This window comes from Coregonus lavaretus, assembly GCF_964263955.1.
Source record: "Coregonus lavaretus genome assembly, contig: HAP1_SCAFFOLD_236, whole genome shotgun sequence".
NCBI classification, from domain to species: Eukaryota; Metazoa; Chordata; class Actinopteri; order Salmoniformes; family Salmonidae; genus Coregonus; species Coregonus lavaretus.
This window is the reverse complement of record NW_028163050.1, coordinates 87,399-107,557: the sequence shown is the minus strand read 5'-3', so window position 1 is coordinate 107,557 and position 20,159 is coordinate 87,399. Positions and strand designations below refer to the sequence as shown.

General features: G+C 43.9%; 1 protein-coding gene across 1 annotated transcript in view; it reads left to right on the top strand.

Annotated features, from left to right (window-relative positions):
• Positions 1 to 20,159, top strand: part of LOC311118545 (sorting nexin-30-like) — a 61,872-nt gene that overhangs the window by 27,184 nt on the left and 14,529 nt on the right. The window contains exons 4-5 of the mRNA XM_084193337.1: positions 11,483 to 11,672; positions 12,545 to 12,744. Coding sequence (XP_084049463.1) covers positions 11,483 to 11,672; positions 12,545 to 12,744 — 390 coding nt within the window. The remainder of the gene's footprint in view (positions 1 to 11,482; positions 11,673 to 12,544; positions 12,745 to 20,159) is intronic.

Below are 20,159 nucleotides of genomic sequence, written 5' to 3'. Positions count from 1 at the left end.
GTTTTACAGTCTTTTTCGGGAGTCCTGTTAAGAGGCCATTACAGTAGTCGACCCTACTGGAGATAAAAGCATGGATGAGCTTCTCTTTATCTTTTTGGGACACCAAGCCTTTGATTCTGGCTATATTTTTTAGATGATAGAATGCTGTTTTGGTGACCGCTTTGATATGACTGTTAAATGTGAGGTCTGAGTCTATCAGAACACCAAGATTACGCACTTGATCGCTGGTTTTAAGGACCCGAGAATCCAGCTCTTTACTAATACTTGTTCTTTTATTTTTGTTGCCAAACACAATAATCTCAGTTTTATCTTGGTTTAATTGTAGACAATTTAGGTTCATCCAGGTATTTATGTGCTCTATACAGAGACACAGAGAGTCTATTGAGCTGTTGTCATACGGTTCGAGAGCCATATATATTTGAGTATCATCAGCATAGCTGTGGTAGTTAATGTTGTTCTTCTGTAACATTTGGCCCAGAGGTAGCATATAGAGATTAAACAGAATCGGTCCGAGAACTGATCCCTGTGGAACTCCGCATGTCATAGCCACCCTATCAGATTCATGATTACCAATGGTGACTCCGGCCATCTAGATAAGATCTGAACCAATCAAGGACTGTCCCGGAGGGTCCTACCCACTTTTCCAGCCTATCTATAAGTGTTCCATGATCGACAGTGTCAAATGATGCACTGAGATCTAATAGAACCAGAACTGTTATTTTATCAGAATCAGTATTCAGCCGTATATCATTTAAAACTTTAATCAGGGCCGTTTCAGTACTGTGGTGAGGTCGGAAACCTGACTGAAATTTGTCTAAGAGACCGCATGAGGTCACAAAATTGCTGAGTTGATTGAAGACAACCTTCTCAATGATCTTGGCTATAAAAGGGAGATTTGATACAGGTCTATAGTTGTTCAGTATAGATGCATCCAGTGTTCTCTTTTTTTAATAGGGGATTAATGGCAGCTGTTTTTAGAGACGTTGGGAAAATGCCTGATTGCAGAGAGCTATTAACTATTTGCTGTAAGTCCATTGTTATCAGAGTTAAAAATTGTTAAAAAAAAAGTCTGATGGCAGTGTGCCGAGACAGCAAGTGGAAGCTTTAAGATGTCGAACTGTTTCTTCTAGGGACTTTTGATCAATTGTATTAAAATGCGACATAATAACCAAGTTATGTCTTGGTGGTCGTGGCGACGGTACAGAGTTCTTTTGATGGTCCGTCTTATACTTATAATTTTTTTCACTAAAGAAACACGCAAATTCATTTACATTTTCACAGTGGACATGAGTTCTGAAGGCATCTGCTTTATTGGGTTTGTAAGCTTGTCGACCATGACAAATAGAGTGCGGGTATTGGTGATATTCTTGTTGATCATTAAATGTTGCCGTCTGGCCCTGCGTAACTCATTGTTGAAGCTACCAAGGCTTTGTTTATAGATGTCAAAGTGAATTTGAAGTTGAGTTTTCCTCCACTTACGTTCCGTTGTCCTTGATTCTCTCTTCAGGGCGCTTCACCATCATGGTGCTTCTCCGTGGTGTTTTCTGTTTGCTCATAGTTTTCTTTACCTTTACCGGTGCAACACGATCCATGACATTCAATATTTTGGCATTAAAATTATCCAGGAGTACATCAACTGACTCAGCACTTATTGTTGGAGAGATAGCTATGGCTTCCATGAACTGAGCATTGGTATTCTCATTAATGTACCTTTTCTTAACAGAAACTGAGTTTTACTGGAACATTCGGGGTGATAAGTGATTCAAAAAAGACACAGAAATGATCAGACAGGGCCATGTCTTTAACCATGACAGAGGAAATATCGAGACCTTTAGAGATAACCAGATCTAGAATGTGGGCTTGAGTGTGTGTGCGCTCTTTCACATGTTGAGTGAGATCAAAAGTGTCAAGTAGTGCAAAAAGTCATTTGGCATTGTTGTCTGGATGTTAAAATCCCCTGTAAAAATAAACAAGTTATAATCAACTGATATAACAGAGAGTAGTTCAGCAAAACCATCAATACAATTTGCAGAATATCGTGGAGGTCTGTAAATGGTTAAAAACAAAATGTTGGGGGTACCCTTCAATGTAAAACAGAGGTATTCAAAATAAATAAAATGACCTAGTGTATTTTCTTTGCACTGGAATGTATCTTTGAATAGGGCAGCCACTCCTCCTCCTTTCCTACCATTTCGACATGTATTCATATAGCCACATGTTTCAGGTGCCGTCTCGTTAAGAATGGCAGCACTGCAGTCTTCTGTTAGCCACGTTTCAGTGAGAAACATCAAATCTAGGTTGTACGATATCATAATGTCATTTACCAAGAATGATTTGTTGGTGAGATATCTGATATTAAGTAAAGAGCTTAATATATATAATAGGTGTTCCTGGACTAGTAGGTTGACATGTTACAGTTAACAGATTATACAAGTTGACTTTATAGGGTGCATGCTCACGATTCCTTCTATGTCTAATCAACACAGGAATAGTGTTAACCTGTGTGTTGTGCTGTTAACCTGTGTGTTGTGCTGTTAACCTGCGTGTTGAGGTGTTAACCTGCGTGTTGAGGTGTTAACCTGCGTGTTGAGGTGTTAACCTGCTTGTTGAGGTGTTAACCTGCGTGTTGAGGTGTTAACCTGCGTGTTGAGGTGTTAACCTGCGTGTTGAGGTGTTAACCTGCGTGTTAATAATAATAATAATATGCCATTTAGCAGACGCTTTTATCCAAAGCGACTTACAGTCATGCGTGCATACATTTTTTTTGTGTATGGGTGGTCCCGGGGATCGAACCCACTACCTTGGCGTTACAAGCGCCGTGCTCTACCAGCTGAGCTACAGAGGACCACGGTGTTGAGGTGTTAACCTGCGTGTTGAGGTGTTAACCTGCGTGTTGAGGTGTTAACCTGCTTGTTGAGGTGTTAACCTGCGTGTTGAGGTGTTAACCTGCGTGTTGAGGTGTTAACCTGCGTGTTGAGGTGTTAACCTGCGTGTTGAGGTGTTAACCTGCGTGTTGAGGTGTTAACCTGCTTGTTGTGTCGTTAACCTGCGTGTTGAGGTGTTAACCTGCGTGTTGAGGTGTTAACCTGCTTGTTGAGGTGTTAACCTGCGTGTTGAGGTGTTAACCTGCTTGTTGAGGTGTTAACCTGCGTGTTGAGGTGTTAACCTGCGTGTTGAGGTGTTAACCTGCGTGTTGAGGTGTTAACCTGTGTGTTGAGGTGGTAACCTGCGTGTTGATGTGTTAACCTGCGTGTTGAGGTGTTAACCTGCGTGTTGAGGTGTTAACCTGCTTGTTGTGTCGTTAACCTGCGTGTTGAGGTGTTAACCTGCGTGTTGAGGTGTTAACCTGCGTGTTGAGGTGTTAACCTGCGTGTTGAGGTGTTAACCTGCTTGTTGTGTCGTTAACCTGCGTGTTGTGTCGTTAACCTGCGTGTTGAGGTGTTAACCTGCGTGTTGAGGTGTTAACCTGCGTGTTGAGGTGTTAACCTGCTTGTTACGTTGTTAACCTGCGTGCTGAGGTGTTAACCTGCGTGTTGAGGTGGTAACCTGCGTGTTGAGGTGTTAACCTGCGTGTTGAGGTGGTAACCTGCGTGTTGAGGTGGTAACCTGCTTGTTGTGTCGTTAACCTGCGTGTTGTGTCGTTAACCTGCGTGTTGAGGTGTTAACCTGCTTGTTGATGTGTTAACCTGCGTGTTGTGGTGTTAACCTGCGTGTTGAGGTGTTAACCTGCGTGTTGAGGTGGTAACCTGCGTGTTGAGGTGTTAACCTGCGTGTTGAGGTGTTAACCTGCTTGTTGTGTCGTTAACCTGCGTGTTGAGGTGTTAACCTGCGTGTTGAGGTGATAACCTGCGTGTTGAGGTGTTAACCTGCGTGTTGAGGTGTTAACCTGCTTGTTGATGTGTTAACCTGCGTGTTGTGGTGTTAACCTGCGTGTTGAGGTGGTAACCTGCGTGTTGAGGTGTTAACCTGCGTGTTGAGGTGTTAACCTGGGTGTTGAGGTGTTAACCTGCGTGTTGAGGTGTTAACCTGCGTGTTGAGGTGTTAACCTGCGTGTTGAGGTGTTAACCTGCGTGTTGAGGTGTTAACCTGCGTGTTACATTTAACATTTACATTTTAGTCATTTAGCAGACGCTCTTATCCAGAGCGACTTACAGTTAGTGAATACATATTTTTTTATACTGGCCCCCCGTGGGAATCGAACCCACAACCCTGGCGTTGCAAACGCCATGCTCTATCAACTGAGCTACATCCCTGCCGGCCATTCCCTCCCCTACCCTGGACGTTGAGGTGTTAACCTGCTTGTTGTGTCGTTAACCTGCGTGTTGAGGTGTTAACCTGCGTGTTGAGGTGTTAACCTGCGTGTTGAGGTGTTAACCTGCTTGTTGCGTTGTTATCCTGCGTGTTGAGGTGTTAACCTGCGTGTTGAGGTGTTAACCTGCGTGTTGAGGTGGTAACCTGCGTGTTGAGGTGTTAACCTGCGTGTTGAGGTGTTAACCTGCTTGTTGTGTCGTTAACCTGCTTGTTGAGGTGGTAACCTGCGTGTTGAGGTGTTAACCTGCGTGTTGAGGTGTTAACCTGCTTGTTGTGTCGTTAACCTGCTTGTTGAGGTGGTAACCTGCGTGTTGAGGTGTTAACCTGCGTGTTGAGGTGTTAACCTGCGTGTTGAGGTGTTAACCTGCGTGTTGAGGTGTTAACCTGCGTGTTGAGGTGTTAACCTGCTTGTTGTGTCGTTAACCTGCTTGTTGAGGTGGTAACCTGCGTGTTGAGGTGTTAACCTGCGTGTTGAGGTGTTAACCTGCGTGTTGAGGTGTTAACCTGCGTGTTGATGTGTTAACCTGCGTGTTGAGGTGTTAACCTGCTTGTTGATGTGTTAACCTGCGTGTTGAGGTGTTAACCTGCGTGTTGAGGTGTTAACCTGCGTGTTGAGGTGTTAACCTGCTTGTTGTGTCGTTAACCTGCTTGTTGAGGTGGTAACCTGCGTGTTGAGGTGTTAACCTGCGTGTTGAGGTGTTAACCTGCTTGTTGTGTCGTTAACCTGCGTGTTGTGTCGTTAACCTGCGTGTTGAGGTGTTAACCTGCTTGTTGATGTGTTAACCTGCGTGTTGAGGTGTTAACCTGCGTGTTGAGGTGTTAACCTGCGTGTTGAGGTGTTAACCTGCGTGTTGAGGTGTTAACCTGCGTGTTGAGGTGTTAACCTGCGTGTTGAGGTGGTAACCTGCGTGTTGAGGTGTTAACCTGCGTGTTGAGGTGTTAACCTGCGTGTTGAGGTGTTAACCTGCGTGTTGAGGTGTTAACCTGCTTGTTGCGTTGTTAACCTGCGTGTTGAGGTGTTAACCTGCGTGTTGAGGTGGTAACCTGCGTGTTGCGTTGTTAACCTGCGTGTTGCGTTGTTAACCTGCGTGTTGAGGTGGTAACCTGCGTGTTGAGGTGGTAACCTGCGTGTTGAGGTGTTAACCTGCGTGTTGAGGTGTTAACCTGCGTGTTGAGGTGTTAACCTGCTTGTTGTGTCGTTAACCTGCGTGTTGTGTCGTTAACCTGCGTGTTGAGGTGTTAACCTGCTTGTTGATGTGTTAACCTGCGTGTTGATGTGTTAACCTGCGTGTTGAGGTGTTAACCTGCGTGTTGAGGTGTTAACCTGGGTGTTGAGGTGTTAACCTGCGTGTTGAGGTGTTAACCTGCGTGTTGAGGTGTTAACCTGCGTGTTGAGGTGTTAACCTGCGTGTTACATTTTACATTTACATTTTAGTCATTTAGCAGACGCTCTTATCCAGAGCGACTTACAGTTAGTGAATACATATTTTTTTATACTGGCCCCCCGTGGGAATCGAACCCACAACCCTGGCGTTGCGAACGCCATGCTCTATCAACTGAGCTACATCCCTGCCGGCCATTCCCTCCCCTACCCTGGACGTTGAGGTGTTAACCTGCTTGTTGTGTCGTTAACCTGCGTGTTGAGGTGTTAACCTGCGTGTTGAGGTGTTAACCTGCGTGTTGAGGTGTTAACCTGCGTGTTGAGGTGTTAACCTGCTTGTTGCGTTGTTAACCTGCGTGTTGAGGTGTTAACCTGCGTGTTGAGGTGTTAACCTGCGTGTTGAGGTGGTAACCTGCGTGTTGAGGTGTTAACCTGCGTGTTGAGGTGTTAACCTGCTTGTTGTGTCGTTAACCTGCTTGTTGAGGTGGTAACCTGCGTGTTGAGGTGTTAACCTGCGTGTTGAGGTGTTAACCTGCTTGTTGTGTCGTTAACCTGCTTGTTGAGGTGTTAACCTGCGTGTTGAGGTGTTAACCTGCGTGTTGAGGTGTTAACCTGCGTGTTGAGGTGTTAACCTGCGTGTTGAGGTGTTAACCTGCGTGTTGAGGTGGTAACCTGCGTGTTGAGGTGTACCTGCGTGTTGAGGTGTTAACCTGCTTGTTGTGTCGTTAACCTGCTTGTTGAGGTGGTAACCTGCGTGTTGAGGTGTTAACCTGCGTGTTGAGGTGTTAACCTGCTTGTTGTGTCGTTAACCTGCGTGTTGTGTCGTTAACCTGCGTGTTGAGGTGTTAACCTGCTTGTTGATGTGTTAACCTGCGTGTTGAGGTGTTAACCTGCGTGTTGAGGTGTTAACCTGCGTGTTGAGGTGTTAACCTGCGTGTTGAGGTGTTAACCTGCTTGTTGTGTCGTTAACCTGCTTGTTGAGGTGGTAACCTGCGTGTTGAGGTGTTAACCTGCTTGTTGTGTCGTTAACCTGCGTGTTGAGGTGTTAACCTGCGTGTTGAGGTGTTAACCTGCGTGTTGAGGTGTTAACCTGCGTGTTGAGGTGTTAACCTGCTTGTTGTGTCGTTAACCTGCGTGTTGTGTCGTTAACCTGCGTGTTGAGGTGTTAACCTGCGTGTTGAGGTGTTAACCTGCGTGTTGAGGTGTTAACCTGCTTGTTGCGTTGTTAACCTGCGTGTTGAGGTGTTAACCTGCGTGTTGAGGTGGTAACCTGCGTGTTGAGGTGTTAACCTGCGTGTTGAGGTGGTAACCTGCGTGTTGAGGTGGTAACCTGCTTGTTGTGTCGTTAACCTGCGTGTTGTGTCGTTAACCTGCGTGTTGAGGTGTTAACCTGCTTGTTGATGTGTTAACCTGCGTGTTGTGGTGTTAACCTGCGTGTTGAGGTGTTAACCTGCGTGTTGAGGTGGTAACCTGCGTGTTGAGGTGGTAACCTGCGTGTTGAGGTGTTAACCTGCTTGTTGTGTCGTTAACCTGCGTGTTGAGGTGTTAACCTGCGTGTTGAGGTGATAACCTGCGTGTTGAGGTGTTAACCTGCGTGTTGAGGTGTTAACCTGCTTGTTGATGTGTTAACCTGCGTGTTGTGGTGTTAACCTGCGTGTTGAGGTGGTAACCTGCGTGTTGAGGTGTTAACCTGCGTGTTGAGGTGTTAACCTGGGTGTTGAGGTGTTAACCTGCGTGTTGAGGTGTTAACCTGCGTGTTGAGGTGTTAACCTGCGTGTTGAGGTGTTAACCTGCGTGTTGAGGTGTTAACCTGCGTGTTACATTTAACATTTACATTTTAGTCATTTAGCAGACGCTCTTATCCAGAGCGACTTACAGTTAGTGAATACATATTTTTTTATACTGGCCCCCCGTGGGAATCGAACCCACAACCCTGGCGTTGCAAACGCCATGCTCTATCAACTGAGCTACATCCCTGCCGGCCATTCCCTCCCCTACCCTGGACGTTGAGGTGTTAACCTGCTTGTTGTGTCGTTAACCTGCGTGTTGAGGTGTTAACCTGCGTGTTGAGGTGTTAACCTGCGTGTTGAGGTGTTAACCTGCGTGTTGAGGTGTTAACCTGCTTGTTGCGTTGTTATCCTGCGTGTTGAGGTGTTAACCTGCGTGTTGAGGTGTTAACCTGCGTGTTGAGGTGGTAACCTGCGTGTTGAGGTGTTAACCTGCATGTTGAGGTGTTAACCTGCTTGTTGTGTCGTTAACCTGCTTGTTGAGGTGGTAACCTGCGTGTTGAGGTGTTAACCTGCGTGTTGAGGTGTTAACCTGCTTGTTGTGTCGTTAACCTGCTTGTTGAGGTGGTAACCTGCGTGTTGAGGTGTTAACCTGCGTGTTGAGGTGTTAACCTGCGTGTTGAGGTGTTAACCTGCGTGTTGATGTGTTAACCTGCGTGTTGAGGTGTTAACCTGCTTGTTGATGTGTTAACCTGCGTGTTGAGGTGTTAACCTGCGTGTTGAGGTGTTAACCTGCGTGTTGAGGTGTTAACCTGCTTGTTGTGTCGTTAACCTGCTTGTTGAGGTGGTAACCTGCGTGTTGAGGTGTTAACCTGCGTGTTGAGGTGTTAACCTGCTTGTTGTGTCGTTAACCTGCGTGTTGTGTCGTTAACCTGCGTGTTGAGGTGTTAACCTGCTTGTTGATGTGTTAACCTGCGTGTTGAGGTGTTAACCTGCGTGTTGAGGTGTTAACCTGCGTGTTGAGGTGTTAACCTGCGTGTTGAGGTGTTAACCTGCGTGTTGAGGTGGTAACCTGCGTGTTGAGGTGTTAACCTGCGTGTTGAGGTGTTAACCTGCGTGTTGAGGTGTTAACCTGCGTGTTGAGGTGTTAACCTGCTTGTTGCGTTGTTAACCTGCGTGTTGAGGTGTTAACCTGCGTGTTGAGGTGGTAACCTGCGTGTTGCGTTGTTAACCTGCGTGTTGAGGTGTTAACCTGCGTGTTGAGGTGGTAACCTGCGTGTTGAGGTGTTAACCTGCGTGTTGAGGTGTTAACCTGCGTGTTGAGGTGTTAACCTGCTTGTTGTGTCGTTAACCTGCGTGTTGTGTCGTTAACCTGCGTGTTGAGGTGTTAACCTGCTTGTTGATGTGTTAACCTGCGTGTTGATGTGTTAACCTGCGTGTTGAGGTGTTAACCTGCGTGTTGAGGTGTTAACCTGGGTGTTGAGGTGTTAACCTGCGTGTTGAGGTGTTAACCTGCGTGTTGAGGTGTTAACCTGCGTGTTGAGGTGTTAACCTGCGTGTTACATTTTACATTTACATTTTAGTCATTTAGCAGACGCTCTTATCCAGAGCGACTTACAGTTAGTGAATACATATTTTTTTATACTGGCCCCCCGTGGGAATCGAACCCACAACCCTGGCGTTGCGAACGCCATGCTCTATCAACTGAGCTACATCCCTGCCGGCCATTCCCTCCCCTACCCTGGACGTTGAGGTGTTAACCTGCTTGTTGTGTCGTTAACCTGCGTGTTGAGGTGTTAACCTGCGTGTTGAGGTGTTAACCTGCGTGTTGAGGTGTTAACCTGCGTGTTGAGGTGTTAACCTGCTTGTTGCGTTGTTAACCTGCGTGTTGAGGTGTTAACCTGCGTGTTGAGGTGTTAACCTGCGTGTTGAGGTGGTAACCTGCGTGTTGAGGTGTTAACCTGCGTGTTGAGGTGTTAACCTGCTTGTTGTGTCGTTAACCTGCTTGTTGAGGTGGTAACCTGCGTGTTGAGGTGTTAACCTGCGTGTTGAGGTGTTAACCTGCTTGTTGTGTCGTTAACCTGCTTGTTGAGGTGTTAACCTGCGTGTTGAGGTGTTAACCTGCGTGTTGAGGTGTTAACCTGCGTGTTGAGGTGTTAACCTGCGTGTTGAGGTGTTAACCTGCGTGTTGAGGTGGTAACCTGCGTGTTGAGGTGTACCTGCGTGTTGAGGTGTTAACCTGCTTGTTGTGTCGTTAACCTGCTTGTTGAGGTGGTAACCTGCGTGTTGAGGTGTTAACCTGCGTGTTGAGGTGTTAACCTGCTTGTTGTGTCGTTAACCTGCTTGTTGAGGTGGTAACCTGCGTGTTGAGGTGTTAACCTGCGTGTTGAGGTGTTAACCTGCTTGTTGTGTCGTTAACCTGCGTGTTGTGTCGTTAACCTGCGTGTTGAGGTGTTAACCTGCTTGTTGATGTGTTAACCTGCGTGTTGAGGTGTTAACCTGCGTGTTGAGGTGTTAACCTGCGTGTTGAGGTGTTAACCTGCGTGTTGAGGTGTTAACCTGCTTGTTGTGTCGTTAACCTGCTTGTTGAGGTGGTAACCTGCGTGTTGAGGTGTTAACCTGCGTGTTGAGGTGTTAACCTGCTTGTTGTGTCGTTAACCTGCGTGTTGTGTCGTTAACCTGCGTGTTGAGGTGTTAACCTGCTTGTTGATGTGTTAACCTGCGTGTTGAGGTGTTAACCTGCGTGTTGAGGTGTTAACCTGCGTGTTGAGGTGGTAACCTGCGTGTTGAGGTGTTAACCTGCGTGTTGAGGTGTTAACCTGCGTGTTGAGGTGTTAACCTGCGTGTTGAGGTGTTAACCTGCGTGTTGAGGTGTTAACCTGCTTGTTGTGTCGTTAACCTGCTTGTTGAGGTGGTAACCTGCGTGTTGAGGTGTTAACCTGCGTGTTGAGGTGTTAACCTGCGTGTTGAGGTGTTAACCTGCTTGTTGAGGTGGTAACCTGCGTGTTGAGGTGTTAACCTGCGTGTTGAGGTGTTAACCTGCGTGTTGAGGTGTTAACCTGCGTGTTGAGGTGGTAACCTGCGTGTTGAGGTGTTAACCTGCGTGTTGTGGTGTTAACCTGCTTGTTGAGGTGGTAACCTGCGTGTTGAGGTGGTAACCTGCTTGTTGAGGTGGTAACCTGCGTGTTGAGGTGGTAACCTGCTTGTTGAGGTGGTAACCTGCGTGTTGAGGTGGTAACCTGCTTGTTGAGGTGTTAACCTGCGTGTTGAGGTGTTAACCTGCGTGTTGAGGTGTTAACCTGCTTGTTGAGGTGTTAACCTGCGTGTTGAGGTGTTAACCTGCGTGTTGAGGTGTTAACCTGCGTGTTGAGGTGTTAACCTGCGTGTTGAGGTGTTAACCTGCTTGTTGAGGTGGTAACCTGCGTGTTGAGGTGTTAACCTGCGTGTTGAGGTGTTAACCTGCTTGTTGTGTCGTTAACCTGCGTGTTGAGGTGGTAACCTGCGTGTTGAGGTGGTAACCTGCGTGTTGAGGTGGTAACCTGCGTGTTGAGGTGGTAACCTGCGTGTTGAGGTGGTAACCTGCGTGTTGAGGTGGTAACCTGCGTGTTGAGGTGGTAACCTGCGTGTTGAGGTGTTAACCTGCGTGTTGAGGTGTTAACCTGCGTGTTGAGGTGTTAACCTGCGTGTTGAGGTGTTAACCTGCGTGTTGAGGTGGTAACCTGCGTGTTGAGGTGTTAACCTGCGTGTTGAGGTGTTAACCTGCGTGTTGAGGTGTTAACCTGCTTGTTGTGTCGTTAACCTGCGTGTTGAGGTGGTAACCTGCGTGTTGAGGTGGTAACCTGCGTGTTGAGGTGGTAACCTGCGTGTTGAGGTGGTAACCTGCGTGTTGAGGTGTTAACCTGCGTGTTGAGGTGTTAACCTGCGTGTTGAGGTGGTAACCTGCGTGTTGAGGTGGTAACCTGCGTGTTGAGGTGGTAACCTGCGTGTTGAGGTGTTAACCTGCGTGTTGAGGTGTTAACCTGCGTGTTGAGGTGTTAACCTGCGTGTTGTGTTTTCTCCCCAGGACCTGAATAAGAGACAAGGCCTAGCCCTGCTCTCTAAGATGGGGGAGTCGGTGAAGTACGTGACAGGAGGGTACAAGCTGAGGGGCCGACCCATGGAGTTTTCTGTTATGGGAGACTACCTGGATTTGTTCACACTGAAGCTGGGTACTATCGACAGGATAGCACAGAGAATCATCAAAGAACAGTCCGGTAGGTAACATGTCTGTCTTGTTAATACTTAACTCTGTTCTGTTCTGTCTCTCTGTGCTGGGACTCTATCAGACTGTCTCTCTCTTCCCCTCTCTGTCTCCCTCCCTCCCTCTCTGTCTCTCTCTTCCCCTCTCTGTCTGCCTCCCTCCCTCTCTGTCTCCCTCCCTCCCTCTCTGTCTCTCTCTTCCCCTCTCTGTCTCCCTCCCTCCCTCTCTGTCTCCTTCCCTCCCTCTCTGTCTCTCTCTTCCCCTCTCTGTCTCCCTCCCTCCCTCCCTCTCTGTCTCCCTCCCTCCCTCTCTGTCTCCCTCCCTCTCTGTCTGTCTCCCTCCCTCCCTCTCTGTCTCCCTCCCTCCCTCTCTGTCTCCCTCCCTCCCTCCCTCTCTGTCTCCCTCCCTCCCTCCCTCTCTGTCTCCCTCCCTCCCTCCCTCTCTGTCTCCCTCCCTCCCTCCCTCTCTGTCTCCCTCCCTCCCTCTCTGTCTCCCTCCCTCCCTCTCTGTCTCCCTCCCTCCCTCTCTGTCTCCCCCCCCCCCCCTCTCTGTCTCCCTCCCTCCCTCTCTAAAGTACCCTTTGGAGCTGAGGGAGTGTGGTGTAGCCCAGGGTTTCCCCCCTGGGTTTGGGTTTTTACCCCAGCACTACACAGCTGATTCAAATAATGAAAGCTTGATGATGAGTTGGGGGACCAAGTTTGGAAAACCCTGGTCTAGTCACCACCAGCTGGCCTGCTCTCTCGCTCTCTCTCTCTCTTCCCCTCTCTCTCTCCCTCCCTCCCTCCCTAAAGTAGATTTAGGAGCTGAGGGAGTACAGTCCAGTCTACGCCACCTGGGTTTTGACTGTGTCCCTTGCTCTTCCCCTCTGACTGTGTGTGTTTGTAGAGTACCTAGTAGAGCTGAGGGAGTACGGTCCAGTCTACGCCACCTGGGCGGCGGTGGAGGCGGAGCTACAGGAGCCCCTGGAGGGCGTGTCCGGCTGCATAGCTAACTGCTCCAGCGCTCTGGACCAACTCACCGAGGACATGAGCGAAGACTTCCTGCCAGTGCTCCGAGAATACGTCCTCTATATTGAGTCCATGAAGGTGAGTACCACAGCGATGGATTTCTCTAACACAATACTCAGTGCACTGTGTGTAAACCAGAATTTGTATTAACACTTTTTAAAGAAACATATCCCCTGACACATTCACAGCCTTATCCAACCCCATGTCTAATATTTGACCCTAACCTTGAACTCTTACCTTATCTCCAACACTTTCCTTAGTTGTAACCATAGTCCCAATCACAGCCAGGGATATTCTCTACATATGACTCTGGTTCAAACTAACCCAGTGTTGATCAGTCACATCACTCTACTAACAAACCCAGTGTTGTTTGTCACATCACTCTGCTAACTAACCCAGTCTTGTTTCTATTCATTCACTCTGCTAACAAACCCAGTCTTGTTTCTATTCATTCACTCTACTAACAAACCCAGTCTTGTTTCTATTCATTCACTCTACTAACTAACCCAGTCTTGTTTCTATTCATTCACTCTACTAACTAACCCAGTCTTGTTTCTATTCATTCACTCTACTAACAAACCCAGTCTTGTTTCTATTCATTCACTCTACTAACTAACCCAGTCTTGTTTCTATTCATTCACTCTGCTAACTAACCCAGTCTTGTTTCTATTCATTCACTCTACTAACTAACCCAGTCTTGTTTCTATTCATTCACTCTGCTAACTAACCCAGTCTTGTTTCTATTCATTCACTCTGCTAACAAACCCAGTCTTGTTTCTATTCATTCACTCTACTAACTAACCCAGTCTTGTTTCTATTCATTCACTCTACTAACTAACCCAGTCTTGTTTCTATTCATTCACTCTGCTAACAAACCCAGTCTTGTTTCTATTCATTCACTCTACTAACTAACCCAGTCTTGTTTCTATTCATTCACTCTACTAACTAACCCAGTCTTGTTTCTATTCATTCACTCTGCTAACTAACCCAGTCTTGTTTCTATTCATTCACTCTGCTAACTAACCCAGTCTTGTTTCTATTCATTCACTCTACTAACAAACCCAGTCTTGTTTCTATTCATTCACTCTGCTAACTAACCCAGTCTTGTTTCTATTCATTCACTCTGCTAACTAACCCAGTCTTGTTTCTATTCATTCACTCTACTAACAAACCCAGTCTTGTTTCTATTCATTCACTCTACTAACAAACCCAGTCTTGTTTCTATTCATTCACTCTGCTAACAAACCCAGTCTTGTTTCTATTCATTCACTCTGCTAACTAACCCAGTCTTGTTTCTATTCATTCACTCTACTAACAAACCCAGTCTTGTTTCTATTCATTCACTCTGCTAACTAACCCAGTCTTGTTTCTATTCATTCACTCTACTAACTAACCCAGTCTTGTTTCTATTCATTCACTCTGCTAACTAACCCAGTCTTGTTTCTATTCATTCACTCTGCTAACTAACCCAGTCTTGTTTCTATTCATTCACTCTACTAACAAACCCAGTCTTGTTTCTATTCATTCACTCTACTAACTAACCCAGTCTTGTTTCTATTCATTCACTCTGCTAACAAACCCAGTCTTGTTTCTATTCATTCACTCTGCTAACAAACCCAGTCTTGTTTCTATTCATTCACTCTACTAACTAACCCAGTCTTGTTTCTATTCATTCACTCTACTAACTAACCCAGTCTTGTTTCTATTCATTCACTCTGCTAACAAACCCAGTCTTGTTTCTATTCATTCACTCTACTAACTAACCCAGTCTTGTTTCTATTCATTCACTCTACTAACTAACCCAGTCTTGTTTCTATTCATTCACTCTGCTAACAAACCCAGTCTTGTTTCTATTCATTCACTCTAGTAACTAACCCAGTCTTGTTTCTATTCATTCACTCTGCTAACAAACCCAGTCTTGTTTCTATTCATTCACTCTGCTAACTAACCCAGTCTTGTTTCTATTCATTCACTCTACTAACTAACCCAGTCTTGTTTCTATTCATTCACTCTGCTAACTAACCCAGTCTTGTTTCTATTCATTCACTCTACTAACAAACCCAGTCTTGTTTCTATTCATTCACTCTGCTAACTAACCCAGTCTTGTTTCTATTCATTCACTCTACTAACAAACCCAGTCTTGTTTCTATTCATTCACTCTACTAACTAACCCAGTCTTGTTTCTATTCATTCACTCTGCTAACAAACCCAGTCTTGTTTCTATTCATTCACTCTGCTAACAAACCCAGTCTTGTTTCTATTCATTCACTCTGCTAACTAACCCAGTCTTGTTTCTATTCATTCACTCTACTAACTAACCCAGTCTTGTTTCTATTCATTCACTCTGCTAACTAACCCAGTCTTGTTTCTATTCATTCACTCTGCTAACTAACCCAGTCTTGTTTCTATTCATTCACTCTACTAACTAACCCAGTCTTGTTTCTATTCATTCACTCTACTAACTAACCCAGTCTTGTTTCTATTCATTCACTCTGCTAACTAACCCAGTCTTGTTTCTATTCATTCACTCTACTAACTAACCCAGTCTTGTTTCTATTCATTCACTCTGCTAACTAACCCAGTCTTGTTTCTATTCATTCACTCTACTAACTAACCCAGTCTTGTTTCTATTCATTCACTCTGCTAACTAACCCAGTCTTGTTTCTATTCATTCACTCTGCTAACAAACCCAGTCTTGTTTCTATTCATTCACTCTGCTAACAAACCCAGTCTTGTTTCTATTCATTCACTCTGCTAACTAACCCAGTCTTGTTTCTATTCATTCACTCTACTAACAAACCCAGTCTTGTTTCTATTCATTCACTCTGCTAACAAACCCAGTCTTGTTTCTATTCATTCACTCTACTAACTAACCCAGTCTTGTTTCTATTCATTCACTCTGCTAACAAACCCAGTCTTGTTTCTATTCATTCACTCTACTAACTAACCCAGTCTTGTTTCTATTCATTCACTCTGCTAGCAAACCCAGTCTTGTTTCTATTCATTCACTCTACTAACTAACCCAGTCTTGTTTCTATTCATTCACTCTACTAACAAACCCAGTCTTGTTTCTATTCATTCACTCTACTAACAAACCCAGTCTTGTTTCTATTCATTCACTCTACTAACTAACCCAGTCTTGTTTCTATTCATTCACTCTACTAACAAACCCAGTCTTGTTTCTATTCATTCACTCTGCTAGCAAACCCAGTCTTGTTTCTATTCATTCACTCTGCTAACTAACCCAGTCTTGTTTCTATACATTCACTCTGCTAACTAACCCAGTCTTGTTTCTATTCATTCACTCTGCTAACTAACCCAGTCTTGTTTCTATTCATTCACTCTACTAACTAACCCAGTCTTGTTTCTATTCATTCACTCTGCTAACTAACCCAGTCTTGTTTCTATTAATTCACTCTGCTAACTAACCCAGTCTTGTTTCTATTCATTCACTCTACTAACAAACCCAGTCTTGTTTCTATTCATTCACTCTACTAACTAACCCAGTCTTGTTTCTATTCATTCACTCTGCTAACAAACCCAGTCTTGTTTCTATTCATTCACTCTGCTAGCAAACCCAGTCTTGTTTCTATTCATTCACTCTACTAACTAACCCAGTCTTGTTTCTATTCATTCACTCTGCTAACTAACCCAGTCTTGTTTCTATTCATTCACTCTACTAACTAACCCAGTCTTGTTTCTATTCATTCACTCTACTAACTAACCCAGTCTTGTTTCTATTCATTCACTCTGCTAGCAAACCCAGTCTTGTTTCTATTCATTCACTCTACTAACAAACCCAGTCTTGTTTCTATTCATTCACTCTACTAACTAACCCAGTCTTGTTTCTATTCATTCACTCTGCTAGCAAACCCAGTCTTGTTTCTATTCATTCACTCTACTAACTAACCCAGTCTTGTTTCTATTCATTCACTCTGCTAACTAACCCAGTCTTGTTTCTATTCATTCACTCTGCTAACAAACCCAGTCTTGTTTCTATTCATTCACTCTGCTAGCAAACCCAGTCTTGTTTCTATTCATTCACTCTACTAACTAACCCAGTCTTGTTTTTATTCATTCACTCTGCTAACAAACCCAGTCTTGTTTCTATTCATTCACTCTACTAACTAACCCAGTCTTGTTTCTATTCATTCACTCTGCTAGCAAACCCAGTCTTGTTTCTATTCATTCACTCTGCTAGCAAACCCAGTCTTGTTTCTATTCATTCACTCTGCTAACTAACCCAGTCTTGTTTCTATTCATTCACTCTACTAACTAACCCAGTCTTGTTTCTATTCATTCACTCTGCTAGCAAACCCAGTCTTGTTTCTATTCATTCACTCTGCTAGCAAACCCAGTCTTGTTTCTATTCATTCACTCTGCTAGCAAACCCAGTCTTGTTTCTATTCATTCACTCTGCTAGCAAACCCAGTCTTGTTTCTATTCATTCACTCTGCTAGCAAACCCAGTCTTGTTTCTATTCATTCACTCTACTAACTAACCCAGTCTTGTTTCTATTCATTCACTCTACTAACTAACCCAGTCTTGTTTCTATTCATTCACTCTGCTAGCAAACCCAGTCTTGTTTCTATTCATTCACTCTACTAACAAACCCAGTCTTGTTTCTATTCATTCACTCTACTAACTAACCCAGTCTTGTTTCTATTCATTCACTCTGCTAGCAAACCCAGTCTTGTTTCTATTCATTCACTCTACTAACTAACCCAGTCTTGTTTCTATTCATTCACTCTGCTAGCAAACCCAGTGTTGTTTGTCACATCACTCTGCTAACTAACCCAGTCTTGTTTCTATTCATTCACTCTACTAACTAACCCAGTCTTGTTTCTATTCATTCACTCTACTAACAAACCCAGTCTTGTTTCTATTCATTCACTCTACTAACTAACCCAGTCTTGTTTCTATTCATTCACTCTACTAACTAACCCAGTCTTGTTTCTATTCATTCACTCTGCTAGCAAACCCAGTCTTGTTTCTATTCATTCACTCTGCTAACAAACCCAGTCTTGTTTCTATTCATTCACTCTGCTAGCAAACCCAGTGTTGTTTCTATTCATTCACTCTACTAACTAACCCAGTCTTGTTTCTATTCATTCACTCTACTAACTAACCCAGTCTTGTTTCTATTCATTCACTCTACTAACAAACCCAGTCTTGTTTCTATTCATTCACTCTACTAACAAACCCAGTCTTGTTTCTATTCATTCACTCTGCTAACTAACCCAGTCTTGTTTCTATTCATTCACTCTACTAACTAACCCAGTCTTGTTTCTATTCATTCACTCTACTAACTAACCCAGTCTTGTTTCTATTCATTCACTCTGCTAACTAACCCAGTCTTGTTTCTATTCATTCACTCTGCTAGCAAACCCAGTCTTGTTTCTATTCATTCACTCTGCTAACTAACCCAGTCTTGTTTCTATTCATTCACTCTACTAACTAACCCAGTCTTGTTTCTATTCATTCACTCTGCTAGCAAACCCAGTGTTGTTTGTCACATCACTCTGCTAACTAACCCAGTCTTGTTTCTATTCATTCACTCTACTAACAAACCCAGTCTTGTTTCTATTCATTCACTCTACTAACTAACCCAGTCTTGTTTCTATTCATTCACTCTACTAACTAACCCAGTCTTGTTTCTATTCATTCACTCTACTAACTAACCCAGTCTTGTTTCTATTCATTCACTCTGCTAGCAAACCCAGTCTTGTTTCTATTCATTCACTCTGCTAACTAACACAGTCTTGTTTCTATTCATTCACTCTACTAACAAACCCAGTCTTGTTTCTATTCATTCACTCTGCTAACTAACCCAGTCTTGTTTCTATTCATTCACTCTACTAACAAACCCAGTCTTGTTTCTATTCATTCACTCTGCTAACTAACCCAGTCTTGTTTCTATTCATTCACTCTACTAACAAACCCAGTCTTGTTTCTATTCATTCACTCTACTAACTAACCCAGTCTTGTTTCTATTCATTCACTCTACTAACTAACCCAGTCTTGTTTCTATTCATTCACTCTACTAACAAACCCAGTCTTGTTTCTATTCATTCACTCTACTAACAAACCCAGTCTTGTTTCTATTCATTCACTCTGCTAACTAACCCAGTCTTGTTTCTATTCATTCACTCTACTAACTAACCCAGTCTTGTTTCTATTCATTCACTCTACTAACAAACCCAGTCTTGTTTCTATTCATTCACTCTGCTAACTAACCCAGTCTTGTTTCTATTCATTCACTCTGCTAGCAAACCCAGTCTTGTTTCTATTCATTCACTCTGCTAACTAACCCAGTCTTGTTTCTATTCATTCACTCTACTAACTAACCCAGTCTTGTTTCTATTCATTCACTCTGCTAGCAAACCCAGTGTTGTTTGTCACATCACTCTGCTAACTAACCCAGTCTTGTTTCTATTCATTCACTCTACTAACAAACCCAGTCTTGTTTCTATTCATTCACTCTACTAACTAACCCAGTCTTGTTTCTATTCATTCACTCTACTAACTAACCAGTCTTGTTTCTATTCATTCACTCTGCTAGCAAACCCAGTCTTGTTTCTATTCATTCACTCTGCTAACTAACCCAGTCTTGTTTCTATTCATTCACTCTACTAACAAACCCAGTCTTGTTTCTATTCATTCACTCTGCTAACTAACCCAGTCTTGTTTCTATTCATTCACTCTGCTAACTAACCCAGTCTTGTTTCTATTCATTCACACTACTAGCAAACCCAGTCTTGTTTCTATTCATTCACTCTACTAACTAACCCAGTCTTGTTTCTATTCATTCACTCTGCTAACTTACCCAGTCTTGTTTCTATTCATTCACTCTGCTAACTAACCCAGTCTTGTTTCTATTCATTCACTCTGCTAACAAACCCAGTCTTGTTTCTATTCATTCACTCTACTAACAAACCCAGTCTTGTTTCTATTCATTCACTCTGCTAACTAACCCAGTCTTGTTTCTATTCATTCACTCTACTAACTAACTCAGTCTTGTTTATGCACGCACGACTGTAAGTCGCTTTGGATAAAAGCGTCTGCTAAATGGCATATTATTTTTATTTATTATTAATTTGTTTCTATTCATTCACTCTGCTAACTAACCCAGTCTTGTTTCTATTCATTCACTCTACTAACTAACCCAGTCTTGTTTCTATTCATTCACTCTGCTAACTAACCCAGTCTTGTTTCTATTCATTCACTCTGCTAACTAACCCAGTCTTGTTTCTATTCATTCACTCTACTAACTAACCCAGTCTTGTTTCTATTCATTCACTCTACTAACTAACCCAGTCTTGTTTCTATTCATTCACTCTGCTAACTAACCCAGTCTTGTTTCTATTCATTCACTCTACTAACTAACCCAGTCTTGTTTCTATTCATTCACTCTGCTAACTAACCCAGTCTTGTTTCTATTCATTCACTCTACTAACTAACCCAGTCTTGTTTCTATTCATTCACTCTGCTAA